Here is a 20,909-nt window from a genome sequence, read left to right on the forward strand (position 1 = left end):
ATTGTAGCAAAGCAAAATTTACCAATGTTTACCTACAGGAGACCATACAGTCATTCTATCTTGCAGTATTTGTTACTTAATCTTGTCCATAAAAATGCATATCCTCTCCATCTTCCAACCCCTGCTCAAAACACACTTGGGACAGGAAGTATGTTTATTTTAATGCTACTCTAATCATTCTAACAGTTTTTTATAATGATATTTATCTAATTATAATTGATTGTATAGATGCCTTAAGAAAATACAATGTACAAGCATGATAATATATATAAAATCATGACTGCTTTTATAAAAATGATGCACCACTGGATTCATTTAAATGTTATTTTATTTTCTGGAAGCTATAAAAATTGAAACAGAGAACTCTTGTTTCCGAGAGTGAAATCACTACATACTTATAAATCAGTACTTACAACTAAATAAAATAAATTGCTTTAAAGACATGGAAGAATGTTAACTTTCATATTACATTTAAAATGTACAAAATTTATTATTTAATACTTTGGCATTATATATTCTTTATAAAACTATTTTTCGGTATTCATAGTTACAAAACAGTTACTGTGGGTATAGTCTTTTAAAAAAATTTCTCTACATCAGTCCATGAGAAGTAATGTATTAAGATCATTGTGTCATTAGAGAAGTTTCTCACCTAAATTCACCCAGTGTGGGTATTAACATAGAGCAGGGGAGAATAAAAACAGAGAGGGATCCGCTTTATCTTATGGTAATCAGAAAAGACTTCCAATAGATAATACTTACTGTGAGTTTTGAAGGAGAAATAGAAGTTAGCTAGACAGTGTGGAGGGAGACATGAGTGTGTCAAAAATAGGGATGGCATATGAGGGGTGTGTGTGTGTGCACATGCGTGAGAAAAGGTGACAATTGTGAGAAACTGCTAATAACTAGTACTGCTGGAACAAAGGCTGCAGATGAGATTATAGGGGAAATATGGTCTGAAAGCCAGGCTGGGCCACGTCACGAAGAGGTATGTAAACTATAACAAGAAGTTTGGCCTTTATTCTCCAGGCAGTGGAAACTTGCTTGTGGTGGTTTCCGTTGGTATATTATGAAGCAAAAAACTGAAATTCTGCTTCTTATATATGGGCAAGGCAACTTTATTTATATATTTATTTTTTTAAAAACAGCACAGGCCCTCCTCTTATGAGAAGAGTGTCAGCAAATCAGGTTCACAACTGACTTCAGTTTTTCTGAGTTCCTTAGATTTTGTTCCTTTGCAAAGTACTTTTATCTTGTTTTCAGAAATCCAAGTATAGATTGTTTACTTGCTTCCAGCAGCTATTTTTTTCCTTCACAGATTGTCTTTGAATGTGCCTTTCAAAATGGTGTTTTCCAATTTGATTCTCAGAAATAAGGCCCTGAGCATAAAAAAACATGAATTTTTTTCATAGAAGCAAGTGAGCTTTGTTTCTTTCCTGATGCACACAGACGGTTTCAGGATGTATCAATGCTGAGAGCCATTTACAGGCAGAAGTTGTTTTGATTGTTGGCAAGCCCTAGAGGAAAGAGGAGATTAATGTTCCATGTCATTCCAAGCATCAGATTGGAGGAAGGATTTGTAACTATGATGAATGTTTTAGTTTCAAATATAAGAGAAACTTAACACCTTTGGCTCCATCTGTGCAGTGAGTCAGTGATGACTAGGAAAGCCCCTAGGGCCTCAAGGAGGGGTGAGAGGCTCACTGCTTACATTGTGATGAGGTGGGGAAGGAGCAGTGACTGTTCTCCAATCTTTTAAATTCATGACACTTTTAAAAGTTACTTCGTATAATTGTAGAGTTATTTCTTGAGGGTTTCCTTGTTTGTTTGTTTTTGGTGCAAAGTCAAGAAGACTGATAATGAAATTATGAGGAAGTAGCTCCAACCATTGAGGAGTGAAGGATGGAGACCAGCCCCTGTGTCTTCACTGTTAAGAATGTGCTCAATAGAACATGAAAGTTGCACTGCACATCAAATCCCCTATCTGATCATTTCCTTAGAAAGTCTGAGTGACTGACTCTTTATGCCATACTGTGACTTGGGAAGAAAAGTGGCAAAGAGGGGAATAGAAAGAAGGGTTAAACTTGAGCGTTCAGAAGGTGATTTTGTGAATTAACTAGTTTGGGAGAGGAAATGTACCCTTTGTAAAGTAGGCTATTCTTTTTTTTATTTTTTTGATTGTTTCTTATAATTTTTGTGTAAAGAACTTTACAAATATCAGCTTAAGATGGCTGAAAAAAAAAGATAAGGAAAAGATATTTTGTTTGAATTGAAATCTGGGGCAGAATTTAAAAAGGAGAATCATATATCCTTAGGATCCTGGTAAAATAATGGTCATGGAAACCACAGTGAGAAAGTTCTGCAAAGTGAAGTTTTGGAAGTAGTTAAGGATCACTTGTACAGTTACCCTTTCACCAAAAGATTGTCCCCTGAGTTCTTCTCTGCTCAAAACTGGAAGGGATCTATATAAACATGGGAGGCTATTTCCTTGGAAAACTCACTTAGACCTTAAGAAACGTGCAAGAGACTGTTTCAATAAGGTTCATGAAAACAGCATCAAGAAAAGGAAATTACTTGCTTTAATAACTCTGACATTATTGATGTTGTGAATGTTTTGCATTCTCTTTGGTGATTTGCATACAGATGGGGCCATGTGGAGTTAGAACTATGTTCCTTTGTGTTTCTTTCCTTTTCTACCAGTATAGGAAAATGAATCAGATGTGCAGATCAAATTGCCCTAAAACAGCCAGTGATTTTATTAGTTTTAGAGAGAAGTTAATCTAAATATAGCACTGGGATTCGAGTTGGAAGGATAGTGTTCTGCTTAACACTTTATCTTGACCTAGCGAAACTTACATGTTGCCATAGGATTTAGGAGCTGATGGAGCTTAAAGATCATGTGGTCTTAGTGGGGGGTTTCCCAGGTGGCTCAGTGGTGAACAATCCGCCTGCCAAGCAGGAGACATGGGTTTGATCCCTGGGTCAGGAAGATCTCCAGGAGAAGGAAATGACAACCCTCTTCAAAATTCTTGCCTGGGAAATTCCATGGACAGAGGAGCCTGGTGGGCTACAGTCCCTGGGGTCGCAGAAGAGTTGGATATGACAGAATGACTAAATGACAACAAGTCCAAGTGGATCAGGACTTCAGTCTCCCGACTTTGAGTCAACTTTTGCCTCTACATTGTACTTTCTCTGTTTATAATGTGGAGAGCACGGTAGCTATCACTTAAGTTTATGTGTGTGTGTGTTCAGTTGCTCAGTCGTGTCCAGCTCTTTGAGAACCACATGGAATGTTGCCCACCAGGCTCCTCTGTCCATGGAATTTTCCAGGCAAGAATATTGGAGTGGGTTGCCACTTCCTACTCCAGGGATCTTCCCGACAAAGGGATCAAACCCACGCCTCTTGAATCTCCTGCATTGGCAGGTGGGTTCTTTACCACTGCACCACCTGGGAAGCCCAATCAGTTAAGTTTAAAGAACTTAAAAAGTAGATGACCATGGCAAAAGGAACTCATCCCAGCCAATTTAGAATATGTTAAGTCCTCTATGAATGTTGTAGTCAGTTCATGCGCTACTATCTGAATGGAGAAACTGTTGCACCAGACATCTTCTCTACCTGTCCGTGTAGACTTGAGGACCCTTGAATCTTTGAAGCCTTTAGGAACACATCTTAACATTTCAGACATGTCAATACAGAATCTTACCAATATTAACCATTCTGAGTCTCAAATTTCTCTTTATAAAATGAAGTATTAAAAGTTGTCCTTTTCTCTTTTAAGAGTGTGATTTTTGTTCATCATTCCACCTGTGTCGAATGCTCTCTGCTTCTTTTCTTTACTTGTCCTTCCTTGAAAACTCAGCTCAAACCCCACTTCCCCAAAGTTTACTCATTTCCTCAGCTTCATTTAGATTGCTATTCAATTCTATTTTTTTTTGTAATTTGTTATATTTATAAACTATACACCATGAGTGTGTGCGTGCTTGGTCACTAAGTTATGTCTGACTCTTTGCAACTGCATGGACTGTAGCCCTCTAGGCTCCTCTGTTCATGGGATTTTCTAGGCAAGAATACTGGAATGGGTTGCCATTTCCTTCTCCTTCCTAAAGCAGGGATTGAACCCACATCTCCTGCTTGGCAGGTGGATTCTTTACCACTGAGCCACCAGGGAAGTTCATACTCTATACAGTTCAGTTCAGTCACTCAGTCGTGTCTGACTCTTTGCGACCCCATGCAATGTTATTGTAAAATGTTGACTATATTCCCTGTGCTGTATTTTACATCCTTATGGCTTATTTATTTTATATCTAGCAGGTGTACCCCTTACCTGCTTTACCCCTACCTCCACCCCTCTTCCCTCTGATAACCACTAGTTTTTCTCTGTGAGTCTGTTTCTGTTTTGTTATATTTGTTGATTCATTTTGTTTTTAGATTCCACATGTAAGAGAAAACATACAGTATTCGTTTTTCTCTATCTGACTGCATAATACCTTCCAGGTCCATCCATATTGTATTCAGTTCTTCTGGTTTGTTGTGTTTTTCCTGCATTGTGCTTTTTAACAGTGTAATACTTTATTTAAGTTCCAAATTGCAAGCTTTTAGAGAGTGGAAACTATGACCTCTCCCAACTTTGCATTTAATTTAATGGATCTCAGAGTGCTTAGTACATACTATATTTTTAGTAAATAATTATCATTTTGATTTTATAAGGTAATATAAATTTTTTTTACAAAAGCACTTTGGTAAAGCTTAGAAAATTGAAGTGTACATTAAGACATTTCTTTTCAAAGTGCAGCACATTATTTATTTTCTTAACTGGGTCTCTTACTATTTTAGTTTGAAAGTATAACTATAATATACACCTATAGAATTAATATCTTTAATATTAATTTATCTTTTGTTTTAAATAAACTCTAGCATTATAAAAATGTAGTCAATTATTTTTGGTGGCAGCTTCCGGGTTCAAAATTTTATTTTATTTACTTTTTTATTTATTTATTTTAGTTGGGGGCTAATTACTTTACAATATTGTAGTGGTTTTTGCCATACATTGACATGAATCAGCCATGGGTTTACATGTGTTCCGCATCCTGAACCTCCCTCCCACCTCCCTCCCCATCCCATCCCTCTGGGTCATCCCATTGCCCCAGCCCTGAGCATTTGTCTCATGCATCGAACCTGGAATGGCATTCTGTTTCACATATGATAATATACATGTTTCAATGCTGTTCTCTCAGATTGTCCCACCCTCACCTTCTCCCACAGAATCAGTCCATCAGACTGTTCTATGCATCTGTGTCTCTTTTTTTGTCTTGCATATAGGGTTATCATTACCATCTTTCAAATTCCATATATATCTTGAATTTGTGTTCAAATGATAGTTTTTATATTAAAATTAAAATTCTGAAAATAAAATATAAATGTGTATATAAGCTGGAAATAAAATAAGTGTATTTTTATTGAAGCGACTCTAAAGAACTAGTCCCTTCAAAAGAGATCAAAATAAGAGACTACTTTGTTCTATACCTACTAGATAAAATGGTAAGTACAAAGGTGTAGCTAGTGTCCATTAGGACTTAGAATCTTATGAGGTGATGAACTCTGGGTTTTTATGGGATTTATTTCCCAACCTCTGGTTCACATATATTTCATTAAGGCATCTAAAGTACTTGCTATTTTTGGCTCATTAGCTGCAGTCAGCAAAATGTCATCAGGGTAATGGACCAGTATATTCCTTTCTTAGCGCTGCTGTAACAGATCACTGCAAGCTTAGTGTACTCAAACCATACACATCTATTATCTTACAATTGTAATGGTCAGAAGGCCTAAAATCAAGGTGTTGACAAGGCTACATTCCTTCTGGAGGCTTTACGAGGAAATGCACGTCTTTGTTTTTCCCAGTTTCTCTAGGACGGCTGCATTCCTTCACCTTGTGTCCCTTCCTCCAGCTTCAAAACCAACAGGTGGACACACCTGCAAGTCAGGCCTCTCTGTCTCTCTCCCTCTTCCTCCCTCTCCATCTCTGTCTCTCTTACTTTTTATTCCATCATCATGTCTTCTTCACTCTCTTGTTTTCTCTGATCCTCCTGCCTCCTCTTAAAATGACCTTGTGATTATATTGAGTCCACCTGGTTACTTCTGGATAAACTCCCTTTTCAATATTCTTAATCATATCTTCAAAGTCTCTTCTGTCAGGTAGGTAAAATAGTCACAGGTTTTGGGGATTAGGATGTAGGTATCTCTGTGGTATCATGTTTTCTTCTACCACAACCTGTATGATATTGCCTGGAATGCCAAGATAATCAGATCCCCATGGGCCATATTATGGCAGGGAATACAGTTGCTGTATTGATGGTTCTGAGGCATACTGATGACCCTTCTAAGTAAAGCAAAATTTTTTTCATGATTCTTAATTGGCATGGAGAAAAAAAGCATTTGGTGAGCCAGTACCTGCATACCAGGAATCATAGTTGGTGTAATTTGCCCCAATATAAATATTATTTTGGAATAACAGCTACAGTGGAGTTAACACATGGTTATTTATGATTGTTGTTCAGCCGCTCAGTCGTGTCTGACTCTCTGCAACCCCATGGACTGCAACACGCCAGGCTCCTCTGTCCTCCACTATCTCTGGTAGTTTGTTCAAATTCATGTCCTTTGAGTCAGTGATGCTATCTAACCATCTCATACTCTGCCACCCTCTTCTCCTTTTGCCTTTAATATTTCCCAGTATCAGGGTCTCTTCTGATGAGTTGGCTCTTCACATGTGATGGCCAAAGTATTGGAGCTTCAGCTGCAGCATCAGTCCTTTCATATATATTCAGAGTTAATTTCCTTTAGGACTGACTGGTTTGATCTCCTTGCTGTCCAAGGGACTCTCAAGAGTCCTCTTCAGTGCCACTATATGAAAGCATTGATATTCCATGGTAATTCTCCAAAAAGTATCTACATTCTCTCTCAGCTAGAAGAAATTAAATGAGGATCCTCCCCTTCCCATGAAGAGATCTTGCACTGGGTATGGGTCTAGTAGAAATAAGGGGTGGTTGGGGTAATTGGCATCCCCATTTAGGAAATGAGCCTTCAGGATAATGAGCATCCTGCCTGGGCAGCTGTTCCAAGTGAGGTTATTATGATTTTATGCAAGGGAAGGCTACCTCCCCAAACATAGGAGAGCAGACTTCTTTCACTAACAAAAGATAGTCAGAGTGGCTTGAGTTTTTAAAATTCTCAGTTTCATCTAAACCCGAACAGATGCCACTGTCCCTCCCCTGAGCTCCAGCATCATATTTAAAGACCCAAGCTAAGCTCTTCACTTTCTTTCTTTAAGCAAATCAGTGCACTCAGGAGAATGAGCCCGCATCACGGTCCTTGCTGTTGCCTCTGTTGACATCAAGCTCAAGTGCAGCAGTCACTGGGATCTGCCAAGGAACTCGATCACAGGCATCCAGAGACGGTAATTTGATGAACTATAATGCCACTACGTGTCTTAGATTATTCATATCCCATTTCCCTTTTGTAGGAACTCAGTATTACGTTTAAGTCTAAAGACAAGATCCATACTGAATCCAAGACCAGAAGCCTCTGTATTGCTGGGGAACTTGATGGAAAGGCAGATTCCCAGGCCCTGTCCCAGACATACTGAATAAGAATCTCCAGGGGGGAGTGGCCAAGGATCTGTGATTTACAAACTCTCCAGGTGATTCTGAGACATGCTAAAGTTTGAGGAGCAGGAACCAACCCTAGGTTTGCTGAAAGAGCAAAGGGAAGAGGTTGTAATTATTAAAACTTAGAGTCTTAGGGGATGAGACTTCACTGAGCTGAAACTAAGACCTTTGAGGAGGAGATACTGCTTGGTGATGCTGGAATCCCTGAAATCATGGGATGTTCTCCATGGGCTTGGGATCCACACCTCTGTGGATGGTGCTGATATCTCTGTGGGTAGGGAGACAAGGGGGCTGATTTTACATATTCTAGAGAAACTGCAAAATGATTCAGCTGCCTCTGCAGGAAGGAACTACCACTGCTGAGGTAAAAAAGCATGGTTGGGATGATATTCACAGAAACTGCAGGCCAACAAATCACTTCTACATCCTCTGGACTTTCATTCTCTCTCTAGTGACCATTTAGAATTGCCTAATGTGGATCCAACTTGCAATGCAGAAATGTTTGCCAGGACCCAGCCCAGAATCACTAAGCAGAGTATAGATGGGTGGGTTTGAAACAGAGAGACAGAAGACTGTGTCAAACTTAATAACCAATAGAATTAATTGTTGGTGCGTCCTCTCTAATTTATTTGTAAGAATAAATATAAGAACTTTTTAGATATTAATAGAGAATAAATTTTAAAAACAATTTCCCACTTACAGTCTTTCAACCAATGGAGCCATGTAATAAGTACATAAATAATTATTTTTGGAGATGTGTATTAGACCCTGTGTGTGGGTTGAGCATCCCTTAAGACAGAAATGGCTTTGCTCTTGAAAGAATGCATTTTACTGGAGAGGAATTTTAGTTCATGTGTATCATGTTATTGTATTGCAAACTCTTATCACCTATATTCATATGTGTGAATTGTTATTTTAAAACATATGATATAGCTAAGTTAAATGCAAAAATACTTTGGAAGCAGAAACTGATAAAATACTGCAACCGTTTTCTTGATTTCAGCTGTTTGTGATTATCAAAAGGGTTTCATTGTTCTTTTTGATTTTAATAAGCAAAAGGCATAAATGTATACATATGAATAAATTTAATAGTAAAGTTCTAAGAATTCAGTAGATGGATGCTCTATAGAGTACCTCTAGCTGTGTGACTTCACTGGTGATTGCCTGGTACACATACCACTAAAGTTCTTGTATAAATCCTTTAGTCAAAACCAAAAATAGACTTGGAAATAAAGTCTCAAAGTCTCTTCATAAGGAAGCTGAAGAGTTAGTAAAATAGTTTTATTCCTGTGGCCAATTCTTGAGTCAGGAAGACCAGGTTGGCTAAAGGGGTGGAGGAGGTGATTTTATAGACTTTGTTTACAAGTGGCTCCAAAGATTTTTCTTGAATTTACAATATATGTTTATTTGAAGTCCCCCAAAAGAGATATATATATATGAACATGTTTCTATCATCTTATAAATGAAGAGGGAAATGAAATACAGATTTTCTGATTTCCTTGCCAGAGGCAAACTTCACTCCAGCAAAATAAACACAGATGCAAGGCACCATTCCATCTAAACCTCTTCAAAAGTTCATGGATATTTTCCCTTGAGATGACTAGTTCTAATGCTCAGTTTGGGTTTAAAATAAGCTATTTTTTATATCCTTTTCAAGACAGTGGACTTGGTTTAAGAGTAAAGCCATCACAAGTAATAAAATATGTACTTTAACTTTCAGCTACAATAAACTATAATACTGTTACCTTGAAATGATAAATCACTGTGATATTCAAAGACATTTTTATGCATTAACTTTTTTTTTGGTTATTAAGACAATCCTATAAGATAGAAAGGGCATGATTATCACCATCATCTTAGAGATGAAGAAACCAAGTCCTCAAGAGGTTAAGTGATTGCCTAAGAACATACACTGATAAATGGTAGCTTTATATCTGGGGCACAGAAAGAAATTTTCAGGTATAATTTCAGATGTATAAGTACTTTGCAATGTATTTCCAATAAAAAATAAGAAAAAATATATTTGAGGAAAAAGATATGAAATATGGAACAGAGACTTGCTGATGAAGTGGATTAGAGGTCCCAGAATACCCTTTGCTAAAAGTAGATCTTGCCCACTGCAGTACTTATAGAGTTAATGACTTGGATGAAATGAAACTTGTCTTATTGGTGTATCTTAAGAATAATTACACTCTTGTGTCAATGCTTTTGAGGGGCCTGTCAGAAAAATAAGGCAATCTTCTGTACTTTCAGCTTAAGAATTCACCATTTTCCCTCATCCAAAAGACATGGACTTTAACCATGTGTTAGTTCAGGACCTCAAGCAATCTTTCAGCTGAAGATTTCACTCTGGCAATAGAAGCAGTCTTAAAACTACTAAAACATTTGGCTTCTCTATGTCATTTTTGGGTTATTACTGTATATTTGTTCAGGCTGAAAAAAGATAATTTAGTTCTCGGAGTAGGTTTATACAAGTTTTCAGTTTCTCATCCCAGAGACTTGACATGTGTGTCATCACTAACAAAATGTCTGGATTGCACTGTGCAATATGTAGCCACCAGCACTTCCATTTAAAGTTGAATTGTGTGTGTGTGCATGTGTGTGTGTGCATGTGTGTGTGTGTGCACGTGCGCACTCAGTTGCTCAGTCATATCTGACTCTTAGTGACCCTATGGACTGTAGCCCGCCAGGCTCCTCTGTCCATGGAATTCTCCAGGCAAGAATACTAGAATGGGTTACCATTTCCTCCTCCAGAGAATCTTCCTGACTCAGGGATCAAATCCACATCTCTTGCATCTCCTGCTTTGGCAGGTGGATTCTTTACTACCGTGCCACCTGGGAAACCCCAAATTTGAGTTATTTAAAATTAAATAAATTTAGTTCCTCAGTTGCACTAGACGCATTTCAAGTGCTTGATAGTCATGCATGGCTACCATACTGGACAGTACAGATAGAGAACATTTCTGTAATCACAGAAAGCCTCGTGAACAGCACTTGTCTAGATGGTTTTTCAGAAGACACCTCTTGCTAAAATACCATCTTAAAGGAGGCAAACTCTACTGTAAAATGTTTTGTTCCTGCATCAGTTAGCAGCATGTTCAGCTGTAAATCACAGAAACAGAGAGATTAAACACAGTCTTCTGTGGTTAAAACAGAAGCCTTTCCCTCATGGTTGAAAGATGGCTACTTTGTCTCTGGTCATCCCATTCCTATTTAAGTTAAGAAGGAGAGAGGAAATATGTCACATCTGTCAGGAAGGCAAAAGCTTCCCCAGAAATCCCTTAGCCAACTTTGGCATGTGTCTTAGCCACAGGATTTTCTGTTCCCACTTGTGGAAGATGGTTGGGAATAATGGATTGGAAATCATGATTGGGAAAGACAAGAACAAATGATAGAGAAACAGAGATAACATAGATAGAGAAATTATGTCTGTTCCTGAGAAGCAGTGTGATGAAGTGGAGAGTGGATAGATTTTATTTTGCATATGGTTGTAATTCGTAGGTTGAGCAGGTCACTTATACTAAGTTTGATCATCTGTAGGATGGAGATTATTGTGAAAATTCAAGTGAGATGACATATGTGAAGTGTGCCTGGTGTGGTAGCCGCTTTTGTTTACATATGTTGTGCAGAGTACAAACTGAGGTCTCATAAGTTATCACAGTGAGTATCATAACATATGAAGTATTAACATGAAGTATTAGCCTGATTATATACTTATAAAAAATACAAGTCGTTTGTTTAAATCTAGTGATGTCAAACAGCAACATGTGCTGTTTCCCTGAAGTTAAAAATTACTGAGAAGGATTAAATATTTAATTTTTTCCCTTTAAATTTCTCCTAGTTAACTTGCAGATCTGGATATAATTTATAATAAAGTTGAACTCTGCTCAGTGAGAAACTAAATTGCCTCAGAGAAGAAGCACATATGCAGAGGGAGGTGACCACAGGAGCAAATATGGGAAATGATGACAGGCGGGCGTTTCTGTATCCTGAGTGACTTTAGGAAAGGAAGACGGTTGTCTAAAGAAACCAGCTAGGCCCCAGAAGCAGCCATTCTGGAGAAAAAAGAAAGGGCTGATAAAGATTTATAAAAGAATAAAACCTTCCCTAATATTAACAACAGCAACCTTGAAGCCATACAACCATCTTTAGGATAAGCAGGTAAAGAGAAAAGTGCACTGTTAGAGTAATTGTTTTGAATTGATACTGGACTTTTTTCCTTGGGTATAGAGGCCAACTGGGGCCCAAATTAGCTTAATGATGCCTACGACAAAAGGAGTAGCACAAAGGAAACAGGTGTATCTGAGAAAAATCTACAGCAAATAGATTGAGAGCAGACAGATGGAGAGGAATCAGAAAATTCTAGGTTTCCTCTGTGAAATTAAATGGCTACAGATTCTACTGGCTCTTTCAGTACAGAAATGATTTGAAAAAAAGGGGACAAAAAGGCTATTTCTTCTCTGTTGCTGTTATTCAAATTGAAGTCTTCCCGAAGCCTGTCTTAGGCACCCTGCTTCTGAGACAAGACTTTACTTGGAACCCTTGGTACGTGTGGACAGCAAGAAGGAATTTACAGAAGGGTAATCAGAATGACTGAATGATGTGACATTAAGAGGAGTGATGACTAAGTCTGGCTAAATTGTGAGAAAGAGAGTGATAAGCATTTTGTTCTAAATTGGGAAAGCAGTAAACAGTGAGGGCCAATGGGAATTATTTGCTGCGTTCCTTAGGGCATAATGAAGCATAAGGAGGTAAAATGAAAGTAAGGAGAATTTACTGAGTATTTGAAATACCTCCTACCAGGAGCAACTACAGGTTAGCCTTCTTAGAACAGGCTTCATTTAGCAAAATAGGCTTTCTCTAAGATTGAATACCATCCGCCACCCTGTAGAATCTTTTCTTCTGGAGAGGCACTGTGAGCACTTTTACTGGAGATTTAAGATTATTTTAGGCTAGCACTAGAAATAATGTTGCAAAAAGCAGTTTTCTGTTGCTTTACATATTCAACAGTTTAAAACAGTTTGCTCTGTTCTTCATTAATGAACATTGCTTTGGTTTGGGTACCAACAAAACCAGAGATGGAAACAAGGGTTTAGGTGTGTGTAATTTATTTGGGAAGTGACTTCAGGAAAGACTCCGTTCAGGAAGAGGAAGGGAGGGGGCAGAGTGGGATGGGAGAAGGAAAAGCCCATAAAGGCTGCCTTATAAATGTTCTCGCCTATGTAGACAAGGCAGCTTAACTCACAGAAGGCCTTCCAGAGCTCTCTCTCTTAGGTACGGGAGGTGAGAGTTTTATCCACTGGCCCCCTTTGCTGTTTGTGGAGGGTTACCATCCAAGATGTTAATTTCCCAGCACTTTCAGAGGCTGGCTTCCCACAGGGGTGGCAAAAGATCCCATGCTGAAAAGCAAAGGTTTCATGGGAGTGAGAATCTGCCAAGGCAGAGGTCCCCAACCTCTGGGATCTAATGCCTGATGACCTGAAGCGGAGCTGATGTAATAATAACAGAAATAAAGTGCTCAATAGATGTAATGCACCTGAATCATCCTCAAACTGCCACCCCCTACCCGAAGTGAATGGAAAAATTGTCTTCTGTGAAACCAGTCCCTGGTACCGAAAAGGTTGGGGACAACTGTGTCAGGGTACATGGATCTGCCCAGCACAGATGTGGCTAAAATCAGAGGTGCCAGCAACATCTGCTGCAAGTTCAATTTACCTCTTGAAGCCCCTGACTCATCAGCTTCAGACTGACTAAAAGGAGGGCAAGGCACTTTGTATGGCAACTTTGACTCTGCAATGTCAAAGATGGTGCCCCCTTCAAAGCTTACCTTCTCCCATCCTTGCACCATCTGCATACTATCTTATTGTGCCCCCTTGGGTCTTCATTAACTGCCAGACCATTTTCCCAGTTGTGTGCAGAAGTTATAATTTTATGTGTTCCCATTAACTTTTTCAGATTTGGCTCACCCAATGCAGTGCCAAACAAGCAGCTACTTCATGATTGATTGTGCAACTGTGTCCCTAGTAAAGTGATTTACATCCAGTTTACATTAAATAAATGTAGGCTGATTAGTTTGTTTTTCATTTCTATGTATTTTTTTTAAATAAAAAAACAATATGTGCACGTGATAATAACCCAAGCAGTGTAAGAATTTATACTACAATGAAAGGTCATTCTTCCTATCTTTCTTCTCTGATATAGTGATTGTTAATAGTTCTTTATTAATTCCAGAAGTTGTTTCTGGATGTGCAGTCATATTTATATATTCATTAAAAATGCAAATGGAATTATGTTGTCCACATGATCTGTACCTTACTTTTCACTGAACAAATATGTCAAAGATGGTTCAATAATAGCACATACAGACCTACCTCATTCATTTCAATGGCCATCTCATATTCTATTGTGCAGATGCACTATTCATCAATCTGACTTTTCTCCTTTCCAAAATATTTCTAGCACTATAATAATCATAACATAGTAATTAATTTTCCCACTTTATCAGCCAAAAGAAACTCAGTTATGCTGTGATGTATTCATTCTTTGTTATGGTAACAAATTACCACAAACTTTGCAGCTTAAAACAAGACAAATTCATTACCTCTCAGTTTCTGTGGGTCAGAATTCCAAGTATGAGTGTGGTGGGTCCTGTGTTCAGACCCTTGCAATTATTAAAATCCAGATGTCTGCTGGGGCCGCAGTCTCATCTGAGGCTTGAGCTTCCCTTCCAAGCTCACTGGCTGTTGGCAGAGATCATTTCCTTGCAGCTGTGTGACTGAGACCTCCATTCTCTTGCTAGCTGTCAGCTGGGACTGCTTTCAGCTCCTAGAAACTGCCCTTGTCCATAGGCAATTAAAAACAAGATTGTTTCATCTAGGCCAGTAGGAATGTCTGCTTCTGCTGCTGTTCTTTTTTTTTTTTTTTTAAAGGGCTCACCTGACTTGGTCAAGCTCACCCAGAATAAGGTTCCTTTTGATTAACTCAAAGTCAAATGATTAAGGATCTCAATATCTGCTTTTTTATTTTTTTTACGTATTATGAGAGGGATAGCCTACCATATTCATACTCAGGGGATCTTGCCCACACTCAGGGTGATAGGATCATGAACACCATTTAAAGAGTCTGCCTAATACGTGTAGACTCGTAGGGGCTTTCCTGGTGGCTTAGCAATAAAGAATCTGCCTGCCAATGCAGGAGATCAGGGTCCAATCCCTGGGTCGAGAAGATCCCCTGGAGAAGGAAATGACAACCCACTCCAGTTTTCTTGCCTAGGAAATCCCATGGACAGAGGAGACTCACAGGCTATATAGGCTATGGAGTTGCAAAGAGTCAGACACGACTTAGTGACTAAACAACAACAACCACGTGTAGTAAACATCTGCAAAAAATCGAGTAATTCAAAATAACGAAGGCTTGTTTTGCATGGGATCGCAAAGGAGTTTTGCTCATTGTCATCATGCAGGGATCTATAACGATGGAACATGTGCCATTTGAACATTACTGTTGGCCCTGCCAGTGGCAAAAGAAAGATCTGGAGGGCCTTGCCTTGTTCATTGGCCAGAATTACACGAACCCACCCAACCACATGATGACCAGAAAGCACAGTACCACTATGTGCCTGAGAAACTGAAATATCCAGCCAATCATTTTTATCCACTTATATACCTAGGTTGTTACAGATGGACTAATGTGATACTCAAATAGCTTCCTCAGAAAGGTTCTCTCAAGTATTCACATTCAATAGTCCTTGCTGTTGGAAGGACTGATGTTGAAGCTGAAACTCCAGTACTTTGGCCACCTGATATGAAGAACTAACTCATTTGAAAAGACCTTGATGCTGGGAAAGATTGAAGGCAGGAGGAGAAGGGGACAACAGAGGATGAGATGGTTGGATGGCATCACCAACTCAATGGACATGAGTTTGAGTAAACTCCGGGAGTTGGTGATGGACAGAGAGGCCTGGCGTGCTGCAGTCCATGGGGTCGCAAAGAGTCAGACACGACTGAACGACTGAACCGAACTGAACTGAGCCCTTGCATTCCAGTTTGAGATGCCTCATGATCAGCTAGTGGGGGATTTCAAAGGATAGCTGTAAGGAAGGTAAATGTTTTGACTCTTTCTTCAAAGAGTAATCTGTTTCTTGAGGTGAGCCTGTATTGCTATGAATCTTCCCCTTAGCACTGCTTTTACAGTGTCCCATAGGTTTTGGGTTGTTGTGTTTTCATTTTCATTCGTTTCTATGCATATTTTGATTTCTTTTTTGATTTCTTCTGTGATTTGTTGGTTATTCAGCAGCGTGTTGTTCAGACTCCATATGTTGGAATTTTTAATAGTTTTTCTCCTGTAATTGACATCTAATCTTACTGCATTGTGGTCAGAAAAGATGCTTGGAATGATTTCAATATTTTTGAATTTACGAAGACTAGATTTAAGGCCCAGGATGTGATCTGTTCTGGAGAAGGTTCCGTGTGCGCTTGAGAAAAAGGTGAAATTCATTGCTTTGGGGTGAAATGTCCTATAGATATCAATTACTGGTCTATTGTATCATTTAAAGTTTGTGTTTCCTTGTTAAATTTCTGTTTAGTTGATCTGTCCATAGGTGTGAGTGGGGTATTAAAGTCTCCCACTATTATTGTGTTATTGTTAATTTCCCCTTTCATACTTGTTAGCATTTGCCTTACATATTGTGGTGCTCCTATCTTGGGTGCATATATATTTATAATTGTTATATCTTCTTCTTGGATAGATCCTTTGATCATTATGTAGTGTCCATCTTTGTCTCTTTTCACAGCCTTTGTTTTAAAGTCTATTTTATCTGATATGAGTATTGCTACTCCTGCCTTCTTTTGGTCTCTATTTGCATGAAATATCTTTTTCCAGCCCTTTACTTTCAGTCTGTATGTGTCCCTTGTTTTGAGGTGGGTCTCTTGTAGACAACATATATAGGGGTCTTGTTTTTGTATCCATTCAGCCAGTCTTTGTCTTTTGGTTGGGGCATTCAACCCATTTACATTTAAGGTAATTATTGATAAGTATGATCCCATTGCCATTTACTTTATTGTTTTGGGTTCGAGATTATACACCCTTTCTATGTTTCCTGTCTATAGAAGATCCTTTAGCATTTGTTGGAGAGCTGGTTTGGTGGTGCTGAATTCTCTGAGCTTTTGCTTGTCTGTAAAGCTTTTGATTTCTCCTTCGTATTTGAATGAGATTCTTGCAGGATATAGTTATCTGGGCTGTAGATTATTTTCTTTCATCACTTTGAGTATGTCCTGCCATTCCCTTCTGGCCTGAAGAGTTTCTATTGAAAGATCAGCTGTTATCCTTATGGGAATCCCCTTGTGTGTTATTTGTTGTTTTTCCCTTGCTGCTTTTAATCTTTGTTCTTTGTGTTTGATCTTTGCTAATTTGATTATTATGTGTCTTGGGGTATTTCACCTTGGGTTTATCCTATTTGGGACTCTCTGGGTTTCCTGGACTTGGGTGATTATTTCCTTCCCCACTTTAGGGAAGTTTTCAACTATTATCTCCTTGAGTATTTTCTTATGGTCTTTCTTTTTTTCTTCTTCTTCTGGGACTCCTATGATTTGAATGTTGGTGTGTTTAACATTGTCCCAGAGGTCTCTGAGGTTGTCCTCATTTCTTTTCATTCTTTGTTCTTTTTTCCTCTCTGTTTGATTTATTTCTATCATTCTATCTTCTACCTCACTTATCCTATCTTCTGCCTCCATTATTCTACTGTTGGTTCCCTCCAGAGTGTTTTTGATCTCATTTATTGCATTATTCATTATATATTGACTCTTTTTAATTTCTTCTAAGTCCTTGTTAAACCTTTCTTGCATCTTCTTGATCCTTGTCTCCAGGTTATTTAACTGTAACTCCAATTTGTTTTCCAGATTTTGGATCATTTTCACTATCCTTATTTGGAATTCTTTATCAGGTAGATTCTCTACCTCTTCCTCTTTTGCTTGATTTGGAGGGCATTAATCCTGTTCCTTTACCTGCTGAGTATTTCTCTACCTTTTCATCTTGTTTATATTGCTGTGTTTGGGGTGGCCTAGAAAAGGAAGAAATGAATAACCTCAGGGTTAGTAGAAGGAAAGAAATCTTAAAAATTAGGGCAGAAATAAATGCAAAAGAAACAAAAGAGACCATAGCAAAAATCAACAAAGCCAAAAGCTGGTTCTTTGAGAAGAAAAATAAAATTGACAAACCATTAGCTAGACTCATCAAGAAACAAAGGGAGAAGAATCAAATCAACAAAATTAGAAATGAAAACAGAGAGATCACAACAGACAACACAGAAATACAAAGGATCATAAGAGACTATTATCAGCAACTATATGCAAATAAAGTGGACAACTTGGAAGAAATGGATAAATTCTTAGAAAAGTATGACTTTCTAAAACTGAACCAGGAAGAAATAGAAAATCTCAACAGACTCATCACAAGCACGGAAATTAAAACTGTAATCAGAAATCTTCCAACAAACAAAAGCCTGGGACCAGATGGATTCACAGCTGAATTCTACCAAAAACTTAGAGACGAGCTAACACCTATCCTACTAAAACTCTTCCAGAAAATTGCAGAGAAAGGTAAACTTCCAAACTCATTCTATGAGGCCACCATCACCCAAATACCAAAGCCTGACAAAGATGCCACAAAAAAAGAAAACTACAGGGCAATATCACTGATGAACATAGATGCAAAAATCCTTAACAAAATCCTAGCAAACAGAATCCAACAACATATTAAAAAGATCATACATCATGACCAAGTGAGCTTTATCCCAGGGATGCAAGGATTCTTCAATATCCTCAAATCAATCAATGTAATACATCACATTAACAAATTGAAAAATAAAAACCATGTGATTATTTCAATAGATCCAGAGAAAGCCTTTGACAAAATTTAACATCAGTTTATGATAAACACCCTGCAAAAAGCAGGAATAGAAGGAACTTTCCTCAACATAATAAAAGCTATATATGACAAACCCACAGCAAACATTATCCTAAACGGTGAAAAACTGAAAGCATTTCCCCTAAAGTCAGGAATAAGACAAGGGTGCCCATTCTCACCACTACTATTCAACATAGTTTTGGAAGTTTTGGCCACAGCAATCAGAGCAGAAAAAGAAATAAAAGGAATCCAGATTGGAAAAGAAGAAGTAAAACCCTCACTGTTTGCAGATGACATGATCCTCTACATAGAAAACCCTAAAGATTCCACCAGAAAATTACTAGAGATAATCAATGAATATAGTAAAGTTGCAGGATACAAAATTAACACACAGAAATCCCTTGCATTCCTATACACTAACACTGAGAAAACAGAAAGAAATTAAGGAAACAATTCCACTTACCATCGCAACAAAAAGAATAAAATACTTAGGAATATATCTACCTAAAGAAACAAAAGATCTATATATAGAAAACTATAAGACACTAGTGAAAGAAATCAAAGAGGACACAAATAGATGGAGAAATATACCATGTTCATGGATCGGAAGACTCAATATAGTGAAAATGAGTATACTACCCAAAGCCATCTATAGATTCAGTGCAATCCCTGTCAAGCTACCAACGGTATTTTTCAGAGAACTAGAACAAGTAATTTCACAATTTGTATGGAAATACAAAAAACCTTGAATAGCCAAAGCAATCTTGAGAAAGAAGAATGGAACTGGAGGAATCAACCTGCCTGACCTCAGGCTCTACTACAAAGCCACAGTCATCAAGACAGTATGGTACTGGCACAAAGACAGAAATATAGATCAATGGAACAAAATAGAAAGCCCAGAGATAAATCCACACACCTATGGACACCTTATCTTCGACAAAGGAGGCAAGAATATACAATGGAGAAAAGACAATCTCTTTAACAAGTGGTGCTGAGAAAACTGGTCAACCACTTGTAAAAGAATGAAACTAGAACACTTTCTAACACTATACACAAAAATAAACTCAAAATGGATTAAAGATCTAAACGTAAGACCAGAAACTATAAAACTCCTAGAGGAAAACATAGGCAAAACATTCTCTGACATAAACCACAGCAGGATCCTCTGTGACCCACCTCCCAGAAGATTGGAAATAAAAGCAAAAATAAACAAATGGGACCTAATTAAAATTACAAGCTTTTGCACAACAAAGGAAACTATAAGCAAGGTGAAAAGACAGCCTTCAGAATGGGAGAAAATAATAGCAAATGAAGCAACAGACAAACAATTAATCTCAAAAATATACAAGCAACTCCTGCAGCTCAATTCCAGGAAAATAAATGACCCAATCAAAAATTGGGCCAAAGAACTAAACAGACATTTCTCCAAAGAAGACATACAGATGGCTAACAAACACATGAAAAAATGCTCAACATCACTCATTATCAGAGAAATGTACATCAAAACCACAATGAGGTACCATTTCACGCCCATCAGAATGGCTGCTATCCAAAAGTCTACAAGCAATAAATGCTGGAGAGGGTGTGGAGAAAAGGAAACCCTCTTACCCTCTTGGTGGGAATGCAAACTAGTACAGCCACTATGGAGAACAGTGTGGAGATTCCTCAAAAAACTGGACACAGAACTGCCATATGACCCAGAAATCCCACTGCTGGGCATACACACTGAAGAAACTAGAATTGAAAGAGACACGTGTACCCCAATGTTCATTGCAGCACTGTTTATAATAGCCAGGGCATGGAAGCAGCCTAGATGCCCATCAGCAGACGAATGGATAAGGTACATATACACAATGGAATATTACTCAGCCATTAAAAAGAATACATTTGAATCAGTTCTCCAGTGGATGAAACTGGAGCCTATTATACAGAGTGAAGTAAGCCAGAAAGAAAAACACCAATACAGTATACTAACACATATATATGATATTTAGTAAATTGGTAAAGATAACCCTGTATGCGAGACAGCAAAAGAGACACAGATATATAGAACAGTATTATGGACTCTATGGGAGAGGGCAAGGGCGGGAGGATATGGGAGAATGGCATTGAAGCATGTAAATTATCATATGTGAAACGAATCGCCAGTTCAGGTTCGATGCATGATACAGGGTGCTCGGGGCTGGTGCACTGGGATGACCCAGAGGGATGGGAGGGGGAGGGAAGAGGGAGGGGGATTCTGGAAGGGGAACACATGTACACCCATGGCGGATTCATGTCAATGTATGGCAAAACAAATACAATATTGTAAAGCTAAAAAATAGATAAACTAAAACAAATCAAAA

At 38.3% G+C, this 20,909-nt stretch overlaps 1 protein-coding gene across 3 annotated transcripts in view; it reads left to right on the top strand.

The window, feature by feature from the left end:
- Positions 1-20,909, top strand: part of LOC145528812 (uncharacterized) — a 612,770-nt gene that overhangs the window by 326,798 nt on the left and 265,063 nt on the right. For all 3 annotated transcript variants that reach the window (XR_014070713.1, XR_014070710.1, XM_081547827.1), the window contains one exon: positions 7,326-7,451. Coding sequence is in view for 1 of the 3 variants with exons in the window: in XM_081547827.1 (XP_081403953.1) it covers positions 7,326-7,451 (126 nt within the window). In the remaining 2 variants the exon portion in view is untranslated. The remainder of the gene's footprint in view (positions 1-7,325; positions 7,452-20,909) is intronic.

This window comes from Giraffa tippelskirchi, chromosome 12, assembly GCF_054371585.1.
Source record: "Giraffa tippelskirchi isolate mGirTip1 chromosome 12, T2T-mGirTip1v1.2.pri, whole genome shotgun sequence".
Lineage (NCBI taxonomy): Eukaryota > Metazoa > Chordata > Mammalia > Artiodactyla > Giraffidae > Giraffa > Giraffa tippelskirchi.